The following is a 21,823-nucleotide window of genomic DNA, read 5'->3' on the forward strand; positions in this document are numbered from 1 at the left end:
CATTAGTCATCGTATACATTGGACGCCACTCCCCGTGGGCACATTTCAAATGTGTGCATTATTTTCTACATTAACAGATTTTCTATGCAGCTTCATTATACATTATATTGCAAGCTCTTCATGTTAATAATTTAAAAGACACACTCCAACAGCACTTTAGTACACACCTCGAAGCACTGTACTAACAGAGGTCACAATTAGGTGATAATACGTCAAGGGGTTCTGAGGGATGTGAGGAAGATCTACCTCGACCAAAAGGTCACATCTCTGCAACATGTGCATTAACCCGCTGAACCATCACTCCAATGTGTCACATAAATGCAATCACTGGCTGAGACTGAAAGTCAGATCAGCATAGGCAGGACGTCGACTAAACTATGAACTAACTGGTGTGCTACGATGCGAAATCATTTAACCTGGCACGGATACTATAGTTAGGTCGCTAATCGTGTCCGGCGGGCACTGTACCTTTAAAACAAACTTTTTTAACGAGTTCAGCAGACAAAACGCAGACAAACTGGCTGCTCTGAAAGCCTATCCTTGGCACGATCTTAAACTAACTGGTCCAATGAGCAGGCAGTGGACGTAGGTGTGACCCGTTTAAAGGGATACGCCCCCCGCCCCCCCAACAAAAGGAGGAGGAAGGTCTGTCAATCATCAAAGTTAGGGGGCGGGGCTTGGGAAGTTTTCAATTTTTCGTTCCCAGTGTGGGGAGGGGGAAAAGTTGCTATTATAAGCCCAAAAATAGAGGGTGAGTGAGAGAAGGCACAAAGGACCGAGATTTAGGTTTAAAGGCCCAGGAGCCGCGATCGTTGAGTGGAGATCAGACACCCCTTTATTTTGATAAAACATACCTAGTTACCAGTTTGCCTTTCTTTGAAGGGTCCTTATCATGCTTGGCTAGCGCAGGATCCCTCACCCTCAAAGATTCCCCGAGGATCGCATCATCTGCTCCCGATCACCGCCAGAGCCATGGGGGCGGCCGGCTGCGAGGACGAGGAGCTGGACTTTCGGCTGATCTTCGGGGAGGAGGAGAGAGAGGCGTTCCCCCAGGAGACAGGTACTATTGGGGATCTCCTCCGTGACTGATTCCACACCACCACGGCCTTCGGCTGTAGTGGGCTAACATAGTGGTCCGGGAAAATTGTGTGCTGGAGCGGGGAGAGGACCGATCGGTGCGAGGAGGAGGAGAGAGAGAGTACACGAGCTGACTGATGTATGAGAAAGGGAAGAAGTGAGGTGTTGTGGGGTGGTGGGGGAGCACGAGCTGATGTGTGAATGAAGTGGAGGAAGAGAAGGGATGCGGAGGGAAGAAACGAACTGATGTGCGAGTGAAAGGGAGAGGGGATACAAAGCGCCGACACGGGATGATGACAGGAGAGCTGTACGAACAGAATGAAATGTAGGGGTGTAGCTATCAGTGGTGCAGCAAGTGCAGTGGCACCTGGGCCAATGGCTGCCAGGGGGGCACTGCACACGCGATTGTTTTAGGACCGAACCAGTGCATGGAGTGCATTTTATTTCAAGCTTGTTATAGGGCCACACAACCTTGGTCTGACACTGGAGAAATGACGGGGAAAAACAAAGGTAGATGGTGCGTGAGATGAGGCAGAACAGGGAAGCGGGGAGAGGACAAGAGGGGCTCCAGTGTGGTAATAAAGTAAGTCCAATGTCTGTGGTGGGGAGGGAGGGGGTGTGCGACACAAACTGTGAAAAGAGCTGATTGCGGGTCTGAAGGGGAGGAGAAAGGATGGCGTGCGTCCCCGTGACCCACCTTTAGTTTTCAATGTGTTACCATGTGTGTTTATCAAAAGTTTAAAAGCTACAATTTTGCTATGGTCCGGTGCAAATGCACACTTCATGGCAGTCTAGTACTGGCCTGAAAGTTACACGTAGTGCGGTGTAACACGTGATTAACGACAGCGAGATCGAATATGTGTAGTCGTGAAAGAAGGGGAGACGGGGAAAGGAGACTCTGCCGAAGTAGGGAGTGTGCTGGGGAAGTAGAGCCAGTAATACTTTGATACATTTGCCATCCCAAAATAAACACACTTCACTGACTGCACTACATAAAGGTATGCAGAGAGATGGTGATGCATATCTGGACAGCCACGCTGTAAATGTGCAGGGAATGGGCATCTTTGTGCACAAAAACAATCCTCTGAGGCATTTTCCTCTTTAAAGAGGAAAACAATGAGGAGAAATAAAGATATTTCTTATTGTCATGCCTTACCTCGTGAGGCATAGGATTTTGATGCATTCCCAGGTTCATTAGTAGTGTTAAAACTTGGAATGTGCGAAAATCCATAAATAGATGCATGGGAACACCTATGCTCCACCCATCTAACTATTCCCTTCCCTGGGACAGAGGCGGCCATAAGTGGCTTGAAAATTTTGACTTAGTTTCACCCTTGCACCCCCTTGCGTGGCGCAAGGGTGACTCAACGCATTGATAAATCTGCCCCAAGGTAGTTTAGAGGTCATCCATCAGATGAAGAGCATAAAATGCTGTGTCAACTGTGATTCTGAGTTCAATAGGGCCATAGAAATGGCTAAGAAAAAACACAATATTCTGAAAATGTGTTGTTGCCCTTCATCTTTCCAGTAAATACCAAACAAGATATAACCCACACACACCTTAAATGAAAGATACATTTTCAGTTAAAGTAAATGGTTGGAAATCCATTATTTTATGGAAGCTTAACATATGAACGCTTTCTGGTTAGTGTGATCATTGCTGATGTCTCTGTGTAACAAGATAGTCACACATCTGATTCCTGGTTTGTGTACTGGGGAATAGTGGCATATGTTTTATCACTGCTATGAGGTCCCAGTCTGTGACTGGAAGCACTGGGAATAAGCAAGTCAATATTGTAAAAATCTTATTACACACACAATATAAAGCTGCTGCAAGATGTGGAGAGATTTAGGGTCCGATTTAGAGTTGTCAGACATATTACTTTGTCACAAACATGACAAATATCCTGTTCGCTGTATTAGGAAGTGAATTATATCCACTTGCACTTGTAATACGGAGGACGGGATATCCCTCACATTTGTGACACAGTACCCAGTTCTCCAAACTGTAAATCAGGCCTAGACATGTTAAAATATATATTTTTTAAGTGATACTAATTATACTGTACCTAGTGCAAACCTCTTTTTATTAGATTCTGTTAGAACACAATTCAGAGCTCAGCTCATAAAACCCTTACCTCTAAAAAATAAATAAAAGCATACAGTTTAGTCAACATAGAGCCTACAATGACTATTATTTAAAGCCATACACTGCAGTCTTTACATTTGCTGATTAACCAATTACACACATCTATATTTCTTTCAGATAGCAGGCATCCTGACAATAATGACTGTTTCTTCTTTTACTGTCTGCCTCTCCCTCAGCTCCAAAACATAGAAGACACTTGCCCTTCCCTTTCAACCAGAGGCACCGCAAGGTCCAAATGATCTGTCATGGAACAGTTGTTTTTTTAAGCATAGGAACTTTTTTGTAACATGTAAAAATATTCAGAATGTTGTTCCTAATGGATCTAGCACAATTCAACCACTGAGATCAGCCAAAGACATTTGCAGGCAAATTAAGCTTTGTTTGCTTATCAGAATTCATGGTGCTCTCTCTGATTAATCAGCCCACTTGCAAGGTTCCCATAAAAGACATGGGCCCCAATTGGGAAGTGTACAGAGAATTCCAGTGTGGAATTCCACCCCTCACAATTATAAGAGGTCCAGTGTTCCTGCAGTCTGATTTACAGGCTGCGAGAACACCAAACCAGATTTTGCAAGATGGAAGATCCAGCAGACAAGATCGCTGTAGGAAAAACTATGTATTATATACAGGATCTTTCCCATTAACTCTACTCAAACAGAGCACGAAAGGAGCATTACCTGCTCTTCCTGTCAGCAATATTCTCCACTCCATTCTACACCACCCTGCCTAGTCCCGCCTGGTAAAACTAGGTCCACACAGTAGTTCCACATTCCTTGGGGTTCAATGCAAAATGCTAGTGGGTTGTTATTGCACAGTACTGGTAATTAGTGGTTCAGTTTTTGTACTCTGCAAGTACTGTGCAACTTGTGATTGGGACCATGGTGGGCTACTTTAAAGTGCCTGGGAATAGAGCAACAAGGACGGAAGGCCCAGTTATCACATCCCACCACACCTACAAATATATAGCAGGGGTACTTCACTACAATATAACTTCAATAAAAGACAGAGAATGCAATACTTTATAAGAATGTGATGGAGTGATGCAGTGATGTTTTGTTGTATTGTCATTTAATAACACTTTTCTAACTCTTGAGAGGCCCAAAGTGTGTATCTGTCAAAAAAATGGTTTTATTTTTTTAATACTTTAAACTAATTCATATAATCGGGCACTATTTAAATAAAATCTAGAAGGAAAAAAAAGATATATTCTACCATCAGGTTTTATCAATGATTCTAATTAATGCCCGAGCCCTCCAAATGCTGTCCACTCTACTGGTCCCAGGTAACTGCTGCCCTAAGCAAAGTGTATTGTGGCTGCTGTGTTTCTTGTTGTACTGTGAAGTTCAGTTGGCTTTTACCTTCCATTAAGCTGTTTTGGGTTGATTAGATGCACTTTTGAGCCTTGTAACTGCCTGAATACCTAAGTCTGTACCACCCAACTATTGCTCCTTTAATCTCTGTGTGCTTTTTTTGCAAGGTATCCTACGTGGTTAGAAATGTATAAACACAGAACTCCAGAGATGGCAGGTATTAGCTTGCATGGATACCTCTATCCCCACAATGTCATCATTTACCCATGTGTAAACATAGCTAAACACTTGTGTATGACACAGTTGCTGCCGTATTGACACACTGAAACACTTCACACACAGCCCAGACTGCACCCACACACTTCTGTCCATCAGTTAGAATTTAATGTTTAAGAAGCCTGTCCTTCACTCATTTTATATATAGGTTCACCAGAGGCACGGCAACAAAAGGTATTAAATGCATAGCTCTGGTTCTGATGCATAACATCATAAAATTCTACATACATACCACTTGACAAAAGCACTGTTCCGTCCACGGCATTCCATAAAGTGGCATGCTACTGCTCCACAAAGGTGTTTGGGTGCCACATTGAGAGTATGAAGCATTTTATAAATACAACTACAATACAACATACTAAAAACCTACAGCCGTGGCAATAAAGAGCTAAGCAAACTTCCACTGACATAACATTTTCCTTCCTTCTATAAATGTACAGATCTTGCTTAGACCCTAATTCAAAGTTGTGTTATAAATCCTGATCCATGTGCAAATGAATGTTTGCACACAGTTTGGAATTTTGACTTTTGCATAAATTACTACATTTTTTAATTATCCCCTGACAGATGTCACCAATCAAAGCCCATCTGTTTCTTATGTTAGACTTTATTCTGAGATGGGTAGTTCAGCAAAATGTAAATATGTTACCCATTCCATACCCCACATCAGGGTAGCAACAATTACAATATGCACTTATTATCACCCAAGTTTTACATAAACGGGAACCACAGCCCCGGTGTTCAAATCTGTCTTTTTGCTGCCATCATGATGATATCCAAAACGGTACATAGTTTACAAAATATTAGTCTGAGCTTGGGGTCACCAATCTGACCTTGTTTGCCCATTTTTCAGCCTGCTGTAACTTTGTAGCCTCTTACAGCCTAGATGATATATGCCGAGGAGGACTCTAAAATCGTTATCTGCTATTGTTACATCTGCTTTTGTCTTGCTTATTAACACCTGATCATTAGCATCTGTTTTTATCCGACACTATCAATAGTAGATAGAGGAAAGGGGTCATCAAGCTCCTTTTGAATATGTCAGACTTGTTCCGCAGAGCTAACTATATGCGTAGCGCTAGCTACAGGCTCATCTTGTTTGTCAGGAGTCACTAAATTTGATGAGAAGTTCTCGCTCACCAGCTTTCTAAGTATCTTGAAGAGCAGCAGATACTGCATGCTGGACAGATGAAGCCTGGTTTAGTCACCGAGGCTGCCCCTCTAGCGTACTTAATTCCGTCAGGCAAGATTATAGTGATGGCATTTCCACCGCCTCATCCTGTCTCCTGCTTGATGCGGCTCCATTGACCTATATCAATGTTTGTCACATCCTGAAATCAGGTATCCAGTAATCTCAGTTTTCTCAGACCAGTGCATATATGCATCCTCAAACAAGTATATCTTCTGATGAACAGGGTGCAAAACATACTTTTTTTATGATTCCATCAGACAAAAATGGCTTTCTGGAAATGGAATTTAAATATTTCATGATCACTTTGTCATTTAATAGAAATAATTTTTGAAGAACTGTTAAAAAGTGTCGTAGTCTTGACCTAACTTTGCGAAAACTATGTAATGTTATGTATTGAAATCTATAGAAGCTGGTTTTTAGTTGTCAGTTCACTATTCCCCCTTATAAAAGGTGTCAGTTGCCTGTAAACAGTTAAAATTCACTAAAACCTTTGGGCAATATGTTTACAATGCATAGTATGTTACTCTATTCTCCTGTATCGGCTCTAAGGATCGCTTCACTCCATTGTTTGAAGAGCTGTCCGCGCCTCATTTGGTTGACCTGTTAGTTCCCCCATGCACCCCAAAATCGTGCCCCCCCAGTCTCTCCACACACACCGGCACCAGTTCGGGAATAGTTGCAGCAAACACATAGGCACAGTACAAGGACATTAAATAGGTTTACTTCAGATCTAAACACACAAGCACATTCAGACATACATAAAAGGGAATACCATAAGAACACACAATACATACACACAAAAAGAATGAAGATTGATACACATGTGATGTATAGATAGTACACATGAAGCAAATGAACAGAAAGTATACACCACTAGGACACCAAACGTGCATATGTCCAACACGTGCAGTGCACATAAACACTTAATACTCGTGCACAGCAACCTCCCGTTACCAGTCAGAAATCAGACAAATACGAAATCCTGGGGGGGGGGATTTGTCAGCGGCATTTGTTGTCTCGCACGCGATCATAATGCGTTGTGGTTCGTGAGTGTTGGATGCAAGAGCAAACGTGTTGTGTTTTTGCAATAAAAACCTGTTGCATGATGAATGGAACGCAGAGGCTCAAAAACGAATAAGCATGAACGCGGTTCCGTCATACACCTGCAACAGATCCAAGTATAAACCGAAAGCAGAACCTCAACAGCAAACTGTAGAAACGAACATGATCTGACACTGGTACCACAAGGACACAAACACACGCGGTCACACAGGCCCTCAATCGCTGGCCTAGTCCGGGACAGGCAACTGAGTGGGTGCAGCGCCTGTCGCACAGTGCTATGTGTAACGTGCAGGCCACACGTCACTCGGCGCATATCAGGGGCGGATTGTATGTACCAAGGTGAGGCCACTCGCTTCATCCCAGCAGGCAGAATCTTGCTAGCAGGAGGTCAGAAAATACCCAGCTAGTGAGTAGGACCAAACTGAAGTCAGGCAGGCTGAGGTGCACCAGGACAGTTGTGTGTAGATCACACTCCAGGGGCAAGAAGGCGTGCTTTAGGTTGACAATGATGCCTTAGCACCGCTGTGAGTGGGTTACAGCTAGAAGAGCACGGGGAGCTGGGCTGACTGCATTGGCAGAGCTGTGTGGAGGGTGCCATTACTGGATGAGCTGTTGGCTAGGACTGGGTTCTTCAGCAGAGCTGTCCGGAGGGTGCCGTTACTGAATGAGCAGGGTGAGCTGTTGGATGGGCCTGGGGTGCATTGGCAGAGCTGTGTGCATGGTGCCATTACTGGATGAGCAGGATGAGCTGTTGGATGGGACTGGGGTGCATTGGCAGAGCTGTGTGCATGGTGCCATTACTGGATGAGCAGGGTGAGCTGTTGGATGGAACTGGGGTGCATTGGCACAGCTGTGTGGAGGGTTTCATTACAGGATGAACAGGGGGAGCTTGGCTGGGTGCATTGGCAGAGCTGTGTGGAGGGTGCCGTTACTGAATGAGCAGGGTGAGCTGTTGGGTAGGACTGGGGTGCTTCAGCAGAGCTGTGTGGAGGGTGCCATTACTGGATGAGCAGGGTGAGCTGTTGGATGGGACTGGGGTGCATTGGCAGAGCTGTGTGGAGGGTGTCATTACTGGATGAGCAGGATGAGCTGTTGGATGGGACTGGGGTGCATTGGAAGAGCTGTGTGCATGGTGCCATTACTGGATGAGCAGGGTGAGCTGTTGGATGGAACTGGGGTGCATTGGCATAGCTGTGTGGAGGGTGTCATTACAGGATGAAAAGGGGGAGCTTGGCTGGGTGCATTGGCAGAGCTGTGTGGAGGGTGCCGTTACTGAATGAGCAGGGTGAGCTGTTGGGTAGGACTGGGGTGCTTCAGCAGAGCTGTGTGGAGGGTGCCATTACTGCATGAGCAGGGTGAGCTGTTGGATGGGACTGGGGTGCATTGGCAGAGCTGTGTGGAGGGTGTCATTACAGGATGAGCATGGGGAGCTTGGCTGGGTGCATTGGCAGAGCTGTGTGGATGGTGCCATTACTGGATGAGCAGGGGGAGCTGTTGAATAGGATTGGGGTGCTTCAGCAGAGGTGTGTGGAGGGTGTCATTACTGGATGAGCAGGGTGAGCTGTTGCTCGGACGGAGGTGCTTCAGTAGAGCTGTGTGCAGAGTGCCATTAATGGATGAGCAGGATGAGCTGTTGGATGGGACTGGGGTGCATTGGCAGAGCTGTGTGGAGGGTGTCATTCTAGGATGAGCATGGGGAGCTTGGCTGGGTGCATTGGCAGAGCTGTGTGGAGGGTGCCATTACTGGATGAGCAGGGTGGGCTGTTTATCGGACGGAGGTGCTTTGGCTGAGCTGTGTGGAGGGTGCCATTACTGGATGAGCAGGGTGAGCTGTTTATCGGACGGAGGTGCTTTGGCAGAGCTCGGACGGAGGGTGCCATTGCTGAAGGAGCAGGGTGAGTTGTTGGATGGGACTGGGGTGCTTCAGCAGAGATGTGTGGTGGGTGAAACTACTGGATGAGCAGGGTGAGCTGTTGGTCGAACGGAGGCGCCCTGGCACAGCTTTGTGGAGGGTGCCATTACTAGATGAGCAGGGTATGCTGGTGGTCGGACAGAGGTCATATTTCCCTATACTAATTTACCACTAATCCTTTTCGGTTCCGGACTAGAGTGCTATTCGCCTAAAGCGCTTCGACGCCTAGTCCGGTTTAGTAGGCGCTATATAAATACAATTAGCAGAGCTGTGTAGGTGGCGCTTCTGGAATGTGCCGTGGCTCAGGACCGAGATGCAATACCAGAGCTGGGTGTAGGTCACCCTCCTGGAATATAGAATGGGGCAGACGGGGACACCCCCACCTCACTCCACCTGTCTCTTGATCTTTCTCTTTATACGCGTGGGGCTTACTGAGACTCATCTGTGGCTAAAGATAGTCGAGGGTGGGGTGTAGTGCGTCCTCCGGGGACCCACAGAGTGGTTGTGATGAGGGATGAACATCTAAGCACCCGAGGGCATGGCTGTATAACTGAGACGGGAATTCTTCGTCATGCTAAAGGAGCACAGAGTCCCACGGACCTCTTAAGGACTTTACCCCACCGCACGGTTAAAGTTTCACCCCCTTTACTTCATACATCCGTTTTGGGAAGGGGTGGGGTGATGTGGGCACAGGCAGGAGGCGCGGGGACCGCCATTGTCTTCGTGCCTCAGAGCCAGCCCCATCCCTGGCAGAAGGGCTGACAGCTCAATGTCAACAGGAGGAGACAAGACAGGTGTGCAGGAGGGAGACAGAGGGGGAGCAGGGCTATCCAGCAAGAGGTGGGGCTGACCAAGGGGCCCCATGAGAGGCCTCAAAAAATTTGGCCAGCCAGAGAGAAACAGACCTCCAGAGAGTAGCACTGCATCTCTTTGCTTAGCTGGCATTTAACAAATGCGGCCTAACACGGTGTTTCTATTGTTTCATATGGGAGATTATTAAATGCAGGGATTAAAGCGCTACGACGGCAGCACAATGGCACAGTCCGCTGTGTACTCTATAAATGCACTGTAGTCTGCGGCAGTCCGTTCTTTATCGTGTATATTTAATTGTGTAACCTGGAAGAGACTCCAAGGTCCATGGAAGCTCCTTATATTTTCGTGCAAGAAGCTCAATCCCAGGCAGGAACCGGAATCCCTCAACAGTGTCGATGGGTTAGTGCCGTGGGCCCTAATGGGCGCAAGAAAACTGCCCATTCCCTTTCCACTGGCCTGATAGCAACAACATTAATTGGCGTCCATTCGGCCCCTCGCAACCCTAGCCCCTTGCCGCTGCACTTGATAGCTCCGCACATGAACCTGACGCCATTCACTCTGAAACATGACCGTGGGTGTCGTCTTCCAAGCGCTTTCACACAATTCACAAAAGGCAAATTCACAAAAGGTTTAATGAAGCTCCTCCGCACACATTATGTACACTAATCAGGGCTAGGCTAACATCCCGATTATTTCGTTTTTTTTCTCTATCCAGAGGAATAAGACACGAAGCGAAATGTCTTGGCTGATATGAAAACCGGAAACCACTTTTAGAATGAAAGGAAAGTGAGTCCACCACACTGCTGCCTCTGTAGAAAACTGCACGTGGCTTAAAGTCAGATACAAGAGAAACTTAATTTCACTGTCTATGCGCTGAAGAGCTGGCCACCGGGAAGTAGTCATTCCCTGTCAGATTCATTGATAAATATGACCCTCACTGGTAGACTTGCAGAAAATATGAAAACGTTAGATGGCTTCTCTTCAGCCTGGGGTCAGATAAGGACTCCCCAGAAGTTCCCAAGGAAGACGCAGTAGTAGGCAAACGTCTGCGAGAGAACCACCCTCGATACCGGTTTTAACTAGGGGCAAGGCAAACAAGAAACCTGAAGCAGCATCTGACTCGAGAGTCCAACCTTGGTCTCAAGATCAATTGAAACTCGGACGGGTTATTTTGGTTTTGTTATGTGGTGTTGTGTGTCCTTGCTGACACGTTGGAGTGTGGGAGGTCAAGGTGCTTGCACATTAGCTCTTCGAATATCTGCTTGCATGGAGTGAAAGATCCTCGACGGATCTAGGAAAAGGACTGAGCTAGGCAAAAAGGTCCAAGAAAAGGTCCCTCCCAGGCCACTAGCAGGAGATACGTAAAGAAGCTCTGTGTTGTGTTCGGAATGCATGCTCCATGAGCACCATCCCCAGGAAGTAACATTAGACTGAAGACAAAGTTATCTATGTGCACACATACTGACCATCTTTTCTTGGATCAACAGAAGAAGGTGTCTCGGGGAAGACAGGTGTCTCAGAGCCTGCTGTCTCTTTCTGTCCTACTGTGATAGGAGGCTGTGGGCCTCAAGAGAGCCTACTCAAGATGTACTCAATCTAAGCCAATTATGATGAAGATACTGCAATCCTCGTGCCCGAAAATTACATCGCTGAGAAGGATGCAATCCTTGGGCCACGGAGATACAGCTTGTGCAGCATCTCTGTATATTAACCACACGTTTCCCGAAGGCTGTTCCCATGCCTCCAGCAGATAAAGAGGCATAAGTGCCCTATGAGAAATTCAGAAAAATCCAATTGTTCCCATGAAGTCTTTGGTCTGATGGTACTCTGGAACTACTGCAACATGATGTGACGCATGTAATTTGGGATAACACATTTATTGCTAACTTTTGAGTGCAGAAAGATCAGGGTCTAGCAGTTGTTTTGCACACCTCGAAATACCAAAGAGTACCCCATGACTTTAGTGTGGTCTTCTGTAGATGTATTGGAACTCCTGTTCTTAAAGGGTGAGCTTTAGTTTCACAAGACTGGATAGAACTATACTTCCGAGTACAGACTGGCTTGAACCCTACTGATGACACATGGGACGAGAGTTGGTATCAGACTTTGGGCCCGTAGGACTATATTAATAGTGGTTTTCATCTGAAAATCTACAGTTCATGAAGACACACACGAAAATATTTTCTTCAGCAGAACCACGACAAGACACAAGTGCTACCTAGTAGGTATTTCAACGTAATGAACGCATGAATGCAAAGAGATGGGTTTAGAAGCTTTGAAGCCTGTGATCCTTACGCATTTTAAACTAACAAGGTGTATTGGCTGGCCATGCACAGTGTCTGGTCTTGGCATCAGGTGGTTTATATTTCCTGAAGCTGAGTGATGAACGCAACAGTGCTAAATACTTAAGACAACAATTATATAAACCTGTTCGTGATTTGCTGACCCTACAAAACGTTAAGATTTCAAGGACTGCTTCCTACAGACTCACTTCTACATTGAAGGTAAAGGAGAAACCTCGACCGATATTGAGGTGCTCCAACCCCATCCTATCATGGAAATACTTGGGGTCCAACATGCACCGCCTCTAGCTCAATCCCTGTTTGATGCAGAAAAGCAAGAGGCAAAGATTTAAGAGTCTCACTTTGCGACATTCTTGATGGGACAATAAGCAGATACGTTTGACACCAGTCATGCAAAACATCTTCATCATCTCTGAGAACCCAGGCACCGTGCTGTGTCAATCCTCAGATCTATGGGCAACCGTTTGGCTTGGTAGAGTTTGCCTAGAGTCCTAGGGAAGATGCATGGCACTGCTGGTTGGGTCTGAGGGCACTGTGTCATGTACCAACTTGTATCTACACCACCTCTTGACCTCAGGGTTGCCAGTTCCAAAAAGAACAAAACAGGGCTCGGTCCAATTTTTTTTTTCTTGAGCTCCTAATAACCTCTGCCACTCCTGCTGTGCAGAAATAGGAATAGCCTTTGACCCTTCAGCTAAAGTAAGTAACTAGTTACTGGAAAGATCACACCACAGCCATCACAACTCACTAGTCGATCAGGTGCATGCCCGGTCGACAAAAAGGAACACGCCGGGAAAGTTACTAGCCCCTAGCAATAACAATCTGCTTTTACCATTAAAATTGCCAAGAACTCAACCCTCTCCCGCCCTCACAAAAGGAAGTTATTGATTAAACTTTACACGCAGCCATGCTGTATTAATTGACTGTGAAACATTGGCTGTGATCCCTGAATTGGATTCAGTTTCTCACACGCATGCAACTTATTTAGTTTCCTAGGATTTCAATTATATAAGGCTTAACTCTAAAGTATCCAAGAGTACTTGCCTTTGGTGAGCTTCTGTCACCGGGGTCCTATTAGGTAGCCTTTCAGCCTCTCGGGGGTTCCTGTTGCTTCTTCGTTGTATTTGTGGTATTTTAATTTCCCCATCTCTTATGACGATGTTTTTGTGCAGTTTTTTTCTCCATCTATCACTCGTGGCACATGTATGTTTAACATTTTTATCTTAAAAGCAGTGTCTGGTAAAACTCCATTCTTTTTAAGCGTTAACTGTAATGCTGTATATTATATATTGTATTTGTATAGCGCTTACTACCTCCGATGATGCATCAAATTGCTTTACGGTTGAGTAGCACGCTACCCAGAGTCTAGTTAGTTGCCAGTCAATTGGTTATTGAGGTTAGTTTGCATGCTGTGTGGGGGCTTGTTTCGTTTGATGTGATTATTAGAGACGGCTACATGATGCACGATTACTAGCTGGAATTAGTATTGTTATGGTTTCAAAAGAGCTTTAAGGCAGATAGGCATGAGATTCTGGCGATCTTTCATTTTGCTACTTGTCTTTGAGTCTTTCCATCTCTCCTGGTGTGTTCTGGCTTTCCTTCATCTCTGAAGTGGTGTCACTGGCTCACCATCCTTTCATGTTGTTTTGTAGCCATGCTTCTATGTTAGATGGCATCCCATTAAATTCAGGTGCTCTTTGGTAGTTCTCCATCTCTTCTAGTGCAGTCTGGTGTCTCTCTAACCTTCCTGGTGGATGTCTCTTCATCCTTCATACTGGTAATAGTCTGGTGGACTTCCATTGCTCCTGCAGATTTTTTTTTTTGGGTAGATTGTTAGTATTCGGTAGGCCACTGTCTCTCCGCAGTGTCTGGTTTCTAGAAATCTGAGAGGTTTTATGTGCTTTCAGAAGAAAGTGCCCTTTATTTGTTCACTGTGTTCATTGTCTCTTTCTGAAAAGAAAATTACCTGAAATGGTTCTAAGTTCTTTCTGGCCCCCATTTTCTGTGAACGCAGTATCATTTGATCTCTATGTTTTGAACAAGCATGATGGTTTGGGAGAGTAGACAACACAGTCCAGAACTAGATATAGACCAGGAGCATGCTCGTCTTGGTGCAATTTACTGGTGCTCTCTCCAGGCTGATTTCAGCCCCAAGACCCCATCTCCCAGGCCCCTACCACGTGTTTATGGCCCCAACCAGGGACCCAGCAAAGACTCTGGGACCGTGGGGAGCCTGAAGTCTCCCACTGTCCCAGCAGCTCCTGTCTCCTGTGGGAGCTGGCATTGTTCCACACAAAGGGAGCTGCTGTAAATGCAGCTCTCTGCTTGCGGGAGGAATCATTCCATCTCCCTCGCTGCCTGCATGTTTGCGGGCAGAGAAAGAGATAAAATTTCCACTTTCAGTATGCAGTATTTTTAAAGCTCCCGCTTGCTGAAAGCGGAGTGTTTACTTTTTCTTACCTGGAGCTACCACAGCTCTTGCCAAGCAAACGCAAACAGCTACCTCCTGAGGGTGGGCAACTCAGGAGGTAGCAGGAGCCGGCCCTGGTGTGTGGAGGGGTGGATGGTGGTCCCCAGGGGCATATATATTGCTCCAGAACGATGGGGGAGGGTTGGGGGGCTCACAGCCTCCTCCTTTGATCTTCTAGTCCGGCCCCAGGGAAGTGGTGATCCTCAGGGCTGTAAGTGGCCCAGGAGAGGGGCATACAGCCCCTCTCCTGTATTTCAATAAAGTTATTGGCCCCAGGGTGGTGGTGGTCCCCAGGGCCTGGGTGTGTTCGAACAGCCTCCTACCCCCACATCTTATTTTCTTATTGTGGCCCCTGGGTGGTGGTGGGCCCAGGGGTTCCGGAGGGTCCCCACTATTTTATTTACAAACTCCAGCTCCCGGGTGATGGTGGTCCCCGGGGTCTGGGTGGGTCCAGGCAGCCCCACATCACTTTTGGTGGTCCACAGGCCCCCCCTATTCTTTTTATTTTGTAGCCCCAGGGAGGTGGTAGTACCCAGAGGGGAAAGGGGTTGGTACATGTGCCACCCCCTACATATTAACTATATTGTGCTCCATTGAGGGGGTCCCCATGTGCCGATCAATACAATGGCAGTGCTCCCAGGACATGGCCCATCCAGGGCAAAATCACTGAAAAACGCGGGAGACCCGTTTTTAGTTTGAGCCTAGGCAGCACGCATGTTCTGTCTCTTGACATGCTGTGATCAACTTCTGTGGGCTTTCACCACGCCCATCACTTTCATTTGTCCCTTGGCCTGCCTTTCAAAATTCCTTTGGTTTGTTAGGTAAATGCTTTAGGTTTGTCCCTCCTTGAGGCTGTTTTGTTACTGCCTTGGAGACTGACCCTGTTACATGGATTATTGCACGATCAGCCATATACCTCAGTGCTGGCGCACTACTTTTGTCTTTTGCCTCTCTGCTTTGTGCTCCTGGCGGTATGTTGTTTCTTCCTCTGGCATCTTGCTGTTTCTTTGTGGTGTCTGCACCAGACAAAGGCTGCAAGCTAGAGGGGGGATTTTTAAAATTTATTTATATAGTGCAAACTCGACTGGAAGACTGGCGAGCTTTACATGAGCACCAGTTACATTTACAGCCCCATTCATAAATTCTTCCCAAGTTTAACAGTTAAAAAAATATACAAACTAGTGCCTCTTAAATACAAAAAAGCACAAGGGAAACCCTCTACCTGGCTCTCCCTGGCACAGCCAGAGAGCGGATACTACAATATTCACTGCACTCTGGAAACTCACCCCATGATACTTTGAGGGGCACTGCTTTTACAACACATGTGTGCCCATAACTCAGCCTGTGGTGGCCCTAGGACAATGGGACCACCACCAAAATGTGCTCTTTCATTCCATTTCATCTTCTGGGTCCCCACACTAGGTTGGGGGCCAAAATCATAACCTCTCCCACCATTCAATGTCTTTTAAACTCACATGGTTGGGGCTTTTGCTTTATAGCTGGGAGTAATTTGTGTTCTAAAGGCCTTGTTTGCAATAATATTCTAGCAGGCCTGAAAATGTGAAATGCGCAATGCCCTCTAGAGGCTGAGTATATGGTTACATTGTAATGCTCTCTGCCCTTCTCCTTTTATGTGGTTATGCCCTCTAGGGGCTGACTATATAGTTACATGACCATGTTTCTTCCAAATGATATTTTTATTGTGGTGCCATCTAGGGGATGTTCTGACCATTACAGTCTAATGCCAAGTATATGAAGGAGTGCACAAACACAGTTTATTTCTGTTAAAGGTTTAATGTGCTGCAAAACTAAATACTTACGAGGTCCCAAAGGCGAGACCTATTGGTTATGCCAATGCTTGTTTTTTTTCCTCCTTAAATCTCTGCAAAATCAGCAGATCCAGCTCTGGATTCCTCAGAGATTTCTTTTTTTTGGTAATACTTTTAGACCTGGCAGGGTCTAGACCAGCTTGGTGGGGAAACCCTGGACCAAGGCTTGGGGGTAAGGGTATACATATCCTGCCACATTTTTTTTTTTTTTTGCGACTCTGCAGAAGCCGAGTCCCAAAATGGCTGCCAATGCTTCTTATCTGACTTGTTGGCAGTTAATCAGATCTCAACAGAAAATCTCCCTGGATCCGCGGCCCTAGATATACAAATTTATTTCCCCCTTAATATCTCAAACTACTGAACAGATTTACATCAAATTTTTTGAAAATGCGTGCTCTACGGACCAAAAGCTACCATTTGCCAAAGCTGGTGTAATTCCACCCATTGGTTTGGGCTGCAGGTCTCTAAAGAGTCTATGGCAGCAAACATAGGAAACACACTTTTTTGACCCCCACCCCTTTTGCTCTGCCCCCCCCCCCGACGGGTCATCATGAAACTTATCATGGACACAAGACCCGAAAGGTCACTTTTTTGGTAAATTTTGTGAAGATTTCTCAAATGGTGCCTAAGATATAGGCAAGTCAAACCGCTTTCTCTATGGAAACTAGGTCTTAACTATAACTACCTACTGGCGACTGCCAGTAGGTTTTATATATTCACTTTAAAAACAAAGCTTACAGGGGCGTTATAGTTGGGGTCACTTTTTAACTGTACAAAACCATAGAAACTCAGCATTTATAGCTAGAGTTATCTCAAGCAACTATAACTCGTGCCCTAAGATAAGTATAACTTACGTCCCTACCATGTACAGTTGTTTTGCAAACAAATTTTACTCCAAAAGTTACATTGATATTGTCAATGATGGTACCAAAGATGTCATGAGTGCTGTAATTTGTGGGGTAGTTAGCAGTGCAATGTGAGGGTGCGAGTTATAGTTACCTTAGGGCACGAATTATAGTTACTTGAGATAACTAACTATAACAGATGAATTTCTATGGTTTTGTATGTTTAAAATGTGAGCCTAACTATAGCATCCCTGTAACCTTTTTTTTTTTTATAAAGTGAATTTTAATGTTTTTTTTGTATTTTCAATTCTATTTCCTAAATGTAAGATCCCTGTATCCCCCGCTTGTGGGGGCGATGTTGTCAAATGCCAGGTGGCCTCCCCCCGCATTTGCTTCTATCTTTGGCTATCTTCGGCCCCAGGAAGGTGGCAGTCCCCGGGGCTGTGGGGGGGGGGGGCTGCCTGCTCCCCCCCTGCTGTTAATTCCATGACAGCCCCATGGAGGTGGCAGTCACAGGGGCTGCAGGAGGGCTGCCTGGTCCCCTGCATTTGATTCTATCTTTGGCCCCGGGGAGGAGGTGGTCCCTGTGGCTGTGGGGGACTGCCTGGCCCCCACATTTAATTTCATGATAGCTCTGGGGTGGTGGCGGTCCCCAGGCCTGCTGGGGGCCAGGCAGACTCCTGCATTTAATTAGATGTTCCCTGGGGCTACAGGGGGGGGAGGCAAAATTTCAATGCCCCGGGAACTGGCCCACCCAAGGGCTTCATTTATACAAGAGCAGGAGCCTGTGTGTTTTTTTTTTTTGTTTGTTTGTTTTTTAATTATTTTCAGTGACTCCTGACGAAAAAAATGTTTTAAATGCTTTTTTGCTCTGGCGAGACCCGCGCACCAGAGCTAAGGCGTAAGGGTTGACCTGGCTGAAGCAGAGTCCCAAAATAGCTGCCAAAACTTCCTTGTTGAAGTTCAGCACAAGATCTGGAGGGTTCACTGAGCCTTTGTGTCCCTATATATACAAATTTGGATTGTCTTTAATTTAAACTTCTGAACGGATTTACACCAAATCACAAAAACTTTGCTTTCTGGAGCAAGAGCTACCTTTCTACCAAATTTGGTGTAATTCCATCCAGTGATTTGGGCACTGTCCCTGTTCAAACTCCCTAAGGAAAAATGCATGGGGAAAAGTGTTTTGGGACCCCCTTTTTTTTTCTTGGCTCCCATTTGACAGATCACCCCGAAACTTTCCAGACAGCAGCTGAAATGAGAATTTTACTTTTTGGGAAAATTTTGTGAAGATTCATCAAACAGCGCCAACGTTATTAGCAAAAAAAAAACCCTTTTTCTATAGAAACTAGATTCTAAGTGTAAGAGTGAGTGAGTGCGTGTGTGTGTGTGTTGGCTAACCCTTGACCAAATTACTTGTTGAAAAGTGGTAAATGGAGTCATGTGTCTCTGTGCAGCATAATATTAAGGGGTCTGTCATCATAAACTAGTGACCACCCTGTTGTGGGGGTAAAAGGGAGGAGGGGTGCCATGCACAGAGTTATTAGATGGCTCGGTGGCAGCGGGACACCAGTTTTTCAGTCACGGGCTTTCCTTTTACCAGTAATTACCTTCAAGTACCTTACTGCCACTTGCTCAATGGAATCAAACCAATCGTCTCCTATAGAGAACGCACCAATGTGTACTATTAAATTCCAGGATTGGAAAACTGGTGTTCCGGTGACATGAAATCACCTGGTCACACTAGGCATGCTGGACAAACTGCATACCCATTCTATCGAGGCCTATTGGCTGAGAAAATAGACGTGTTCATTATGTGGCAACAGAAGTTGTGCTTCTGAAGGAACAACACTGGCTATAAATCCGGGATGCCATCTTGTCTAGCAGCTGCATGGACACGGTGAATTTCCACTGCCCTGGTATGGACTGTGACCTACACCGGCCACGTTCGCTTCCTCCCTCGTGGCCTAGTGTGTGTGTTTTTCCAAAGTTGCTTTTATTTTTTCACTCCTCCCTAACGCCTCCGAGGACGAGGTGAGGTAGAAGGGGAAGAGGGGTCAGGGGTGGTGCATGCTGCTCGTGACGTATGCTGATGGGGAAAGGTTCCAGCACAGCCTCTTCCGGAGATAACATTAATGGGCAGGTGTGTCTTTCCTGCCGCACTGTAAAGTATTGAGTTTGCCGAATGTGAATTAACAGTAGTAAATGTCGAGTGACCTCGGGGCGCCTACACCCATCAGCCGATCAAAGGCACGGGCTGTGTCTGTGTAGGGGGTCACCTCCCATAGCTGGCCCCTAGAACGGCGGATGGGACCCGCTGCTGATGGCAAGAATGAGGTCCTTCGGCAGAGTTACATTTGTATTCACAATGAGTTACATGGAATGCTGAAGGTCTGACCAAGAGGACTGAGGTGTCCTGGCAGACACGTTAATGAGACGCAGTAATAGAGTACCAGTGTCCGCGACATGTCAGCACGAAAAAAATACAAACTGGCAGAGCGAACTGTGGGTCCGACGACAGCCGTACCTGGGCAGCTGAGGGCTATTAGCAGGTCTCTGTGGTGGTCCCAGTAGTGAAATAGCTGGGGCGCTCCAGGCCAGGCCTGAAGTGAAGCTATTTTGCGGGCCCATTTGGAGATGTTTAGGGTTTTGGAAGTCGAAGCTGAAATGCATCTGCGCAGTATCCTGCGCCAAGAAACAGTCCTTGGTATCAGACCAAAGCCAATTTAATATTACCAAAGATACATTAATATTTGAAAAGACTTGAATATCCACGAAGAGGAGGCCGTAGGCCAGGAAATGAGGGTCACTGGCAGAATATCTGTGGATCCTACGGCTGGAGCGAGGAGCTGCAGGTAAGACTGATTGATATTCATATGAAGCGCTGTGGACGGGTTTTCTCGCTGCAACAGCCACGGGTGGTGCAGGTAAGCGGCGACATCCGGGAGTTGGGCTCCTGTTAGAGCAGAGGTGCATGGGCAGATCTGCGGTTAGGTGTCAGCCCAGTGCTTAATTTGTAAATAAAAAAGGTGCCGGTTCCCAAAGCCCTCCTCTTCAACACGCGGCTGCTGCAGTTAAATGTCCGAGCACAGAGTAATGAGGCAGCGTAATCCTGAAGCCATCTTTGGCCTCTTCAATCCAGTTACAGCCACTTCCTGCCCCCTCAGCTCACTCTTGCAGCTTTCTGCTTTCTTCCTTTGTAACGCTTTTTCGTTTTTCTCCTTTTGCTCGCAGCAAATGCTTGAGGCAGAAGACTTAGCGCCGGCCCTCAAAAATAAGTGCAGGCGTTCAGCACCGGGAACAACAAGCAGAAATTAAGCACCGTGTCAGCCACAGCACCGTGATGCTGCTGGCCCTGAATGAGGCACTTTAACGCTACAATCCCGGCTCTCTAGATAACACCAGTAAGCAGCACCACCGACCTCAAAATGGTTGCCACTAAGCTGGAAGATCTGGTTCTGGCAGTCCTGTGACCTGCTTTAATGTCTAACCCCCCGTGCTATCCCCACAGGGCAAAGATCGGGCGATCCGCTAGGCAAAAAAATGACAAGTCTCCCCGGTGACTTCGCGCAATCACGTCATAGAACCGTGGCAAACACACTGCACCTGTTCATTTCTCTCCATACCAAGTCCATTCTTGGAGCTCACCAAGGGGTCGAAACGCCCATTCTACCTCCTCTCTGTCGCTGTAGGGGCGGGTGGCCCACCTCGGAGGACAAGACCACCTCTTGCCCCTTCTGTCATTGGCGCCTCACTTGCGCACGTGCTTATTCGAGGATACACCCGCTGAGGAATCTCCCATGACTAACCTACTCTTGCAAGGGCGGGAAAAGGCCAGAGCCGCTCCACTAGCCTGAGAGTTGTGCGATATTCAGTGCGCTGCACGCGGACAGGCCATGTGCCATTTAAGGGTAGTTCTGCTAGGGAAGGTGGAGTTCCCCCGGGGGTAGTTCTGCCAGGGAATGGCGGGTGGGGGGCAGGCAACAGAGAAGAGACATAAGTGCCCACTCGTTCTGCCCCACTTTCCGCGAAAAAGAGAGACCATGGGGACCAGAGAAGAAACACTACTGCTAAGCATAACATGGATTCCGCCCGCAACACCTCTGAATAGCATAGAGCAGTGGTTCCCAATCTTTTGACTTCTGTAGACCCCCACTTTATCATTACTGGATCCCGGGGACCCCCGCCCCCCCTTAATCATTATTGGAATCTGCCCCTCCCCCCCCCCACGGAGTCATTACTGAATCTGTTAATATTATTTAATTTTCTAAGTTGTCACGGACCCTCTGAGGAGACTTCGCGGACCCCCAGGGATCCCCGGACCAAAGGTTGGGGAACCACTAGCATAGATATTTGCGCCAGTGAAAACACAGTATCAGAACAAATCACAGGGATACAGCCACAGACAGGCTGGAACATTTCAGTAGAAGTGTGATATGGGTTCTGATGCCCCAGCGAGCAGAAACTCTTCACCGCTCTCCCCCAGACAAAAAATGTTCATACAAAGTAAGGAGAGTTCAGCAGATTCTGATGTACCTCGGATCAATGCTTCAAATGGAAATATAGAAGTGCAGGTATTCTCTAT

General features: G+C 46.6%; 1 protein-coding gene across 3 annotated transcripts in view; it reads left to right on the plus strand.

Annotated features, from left to right (window-relative positions):
• Positions 1-695: 695 nt before the first annotated feature.
• The window catches only part of NFATC4 (nuclear factor of activated T cells 4), a 420,369-nt gene continuing 399,241 nt past the window's right edge, over positions 696-21,823 (plus strand). For all 3 annotated transcript variants that reach the window (XM_069238283.1, XM_069238284.1, XM_069238285.1), the window contains exon 1: positions 696-1,060. In XM_069238283.1, the coding sequence (XP_069094384.1) occupies positions 973-1,060 (88 nt within the window). In that variant the 5' untranslated portion in view covers positions 696-972. The remainder of the gene's footprint in view (positions 1,061-21,823) is intronic.

Source organism: Pleurodeles waltl, chromosome 6 (assembly GCF_031143425.1).
Source record: "Pleurodeles waltl isolate 20211129_DDA chromosome 6, aPleWal1.hap1.20221129, whole genome shotgun sequence".
NCBI lineage: Eukaryota > Metazoa > Chordata > Amphibia > Caudata > Salamandridae > Pleurodeles > Pleurodeles waltl.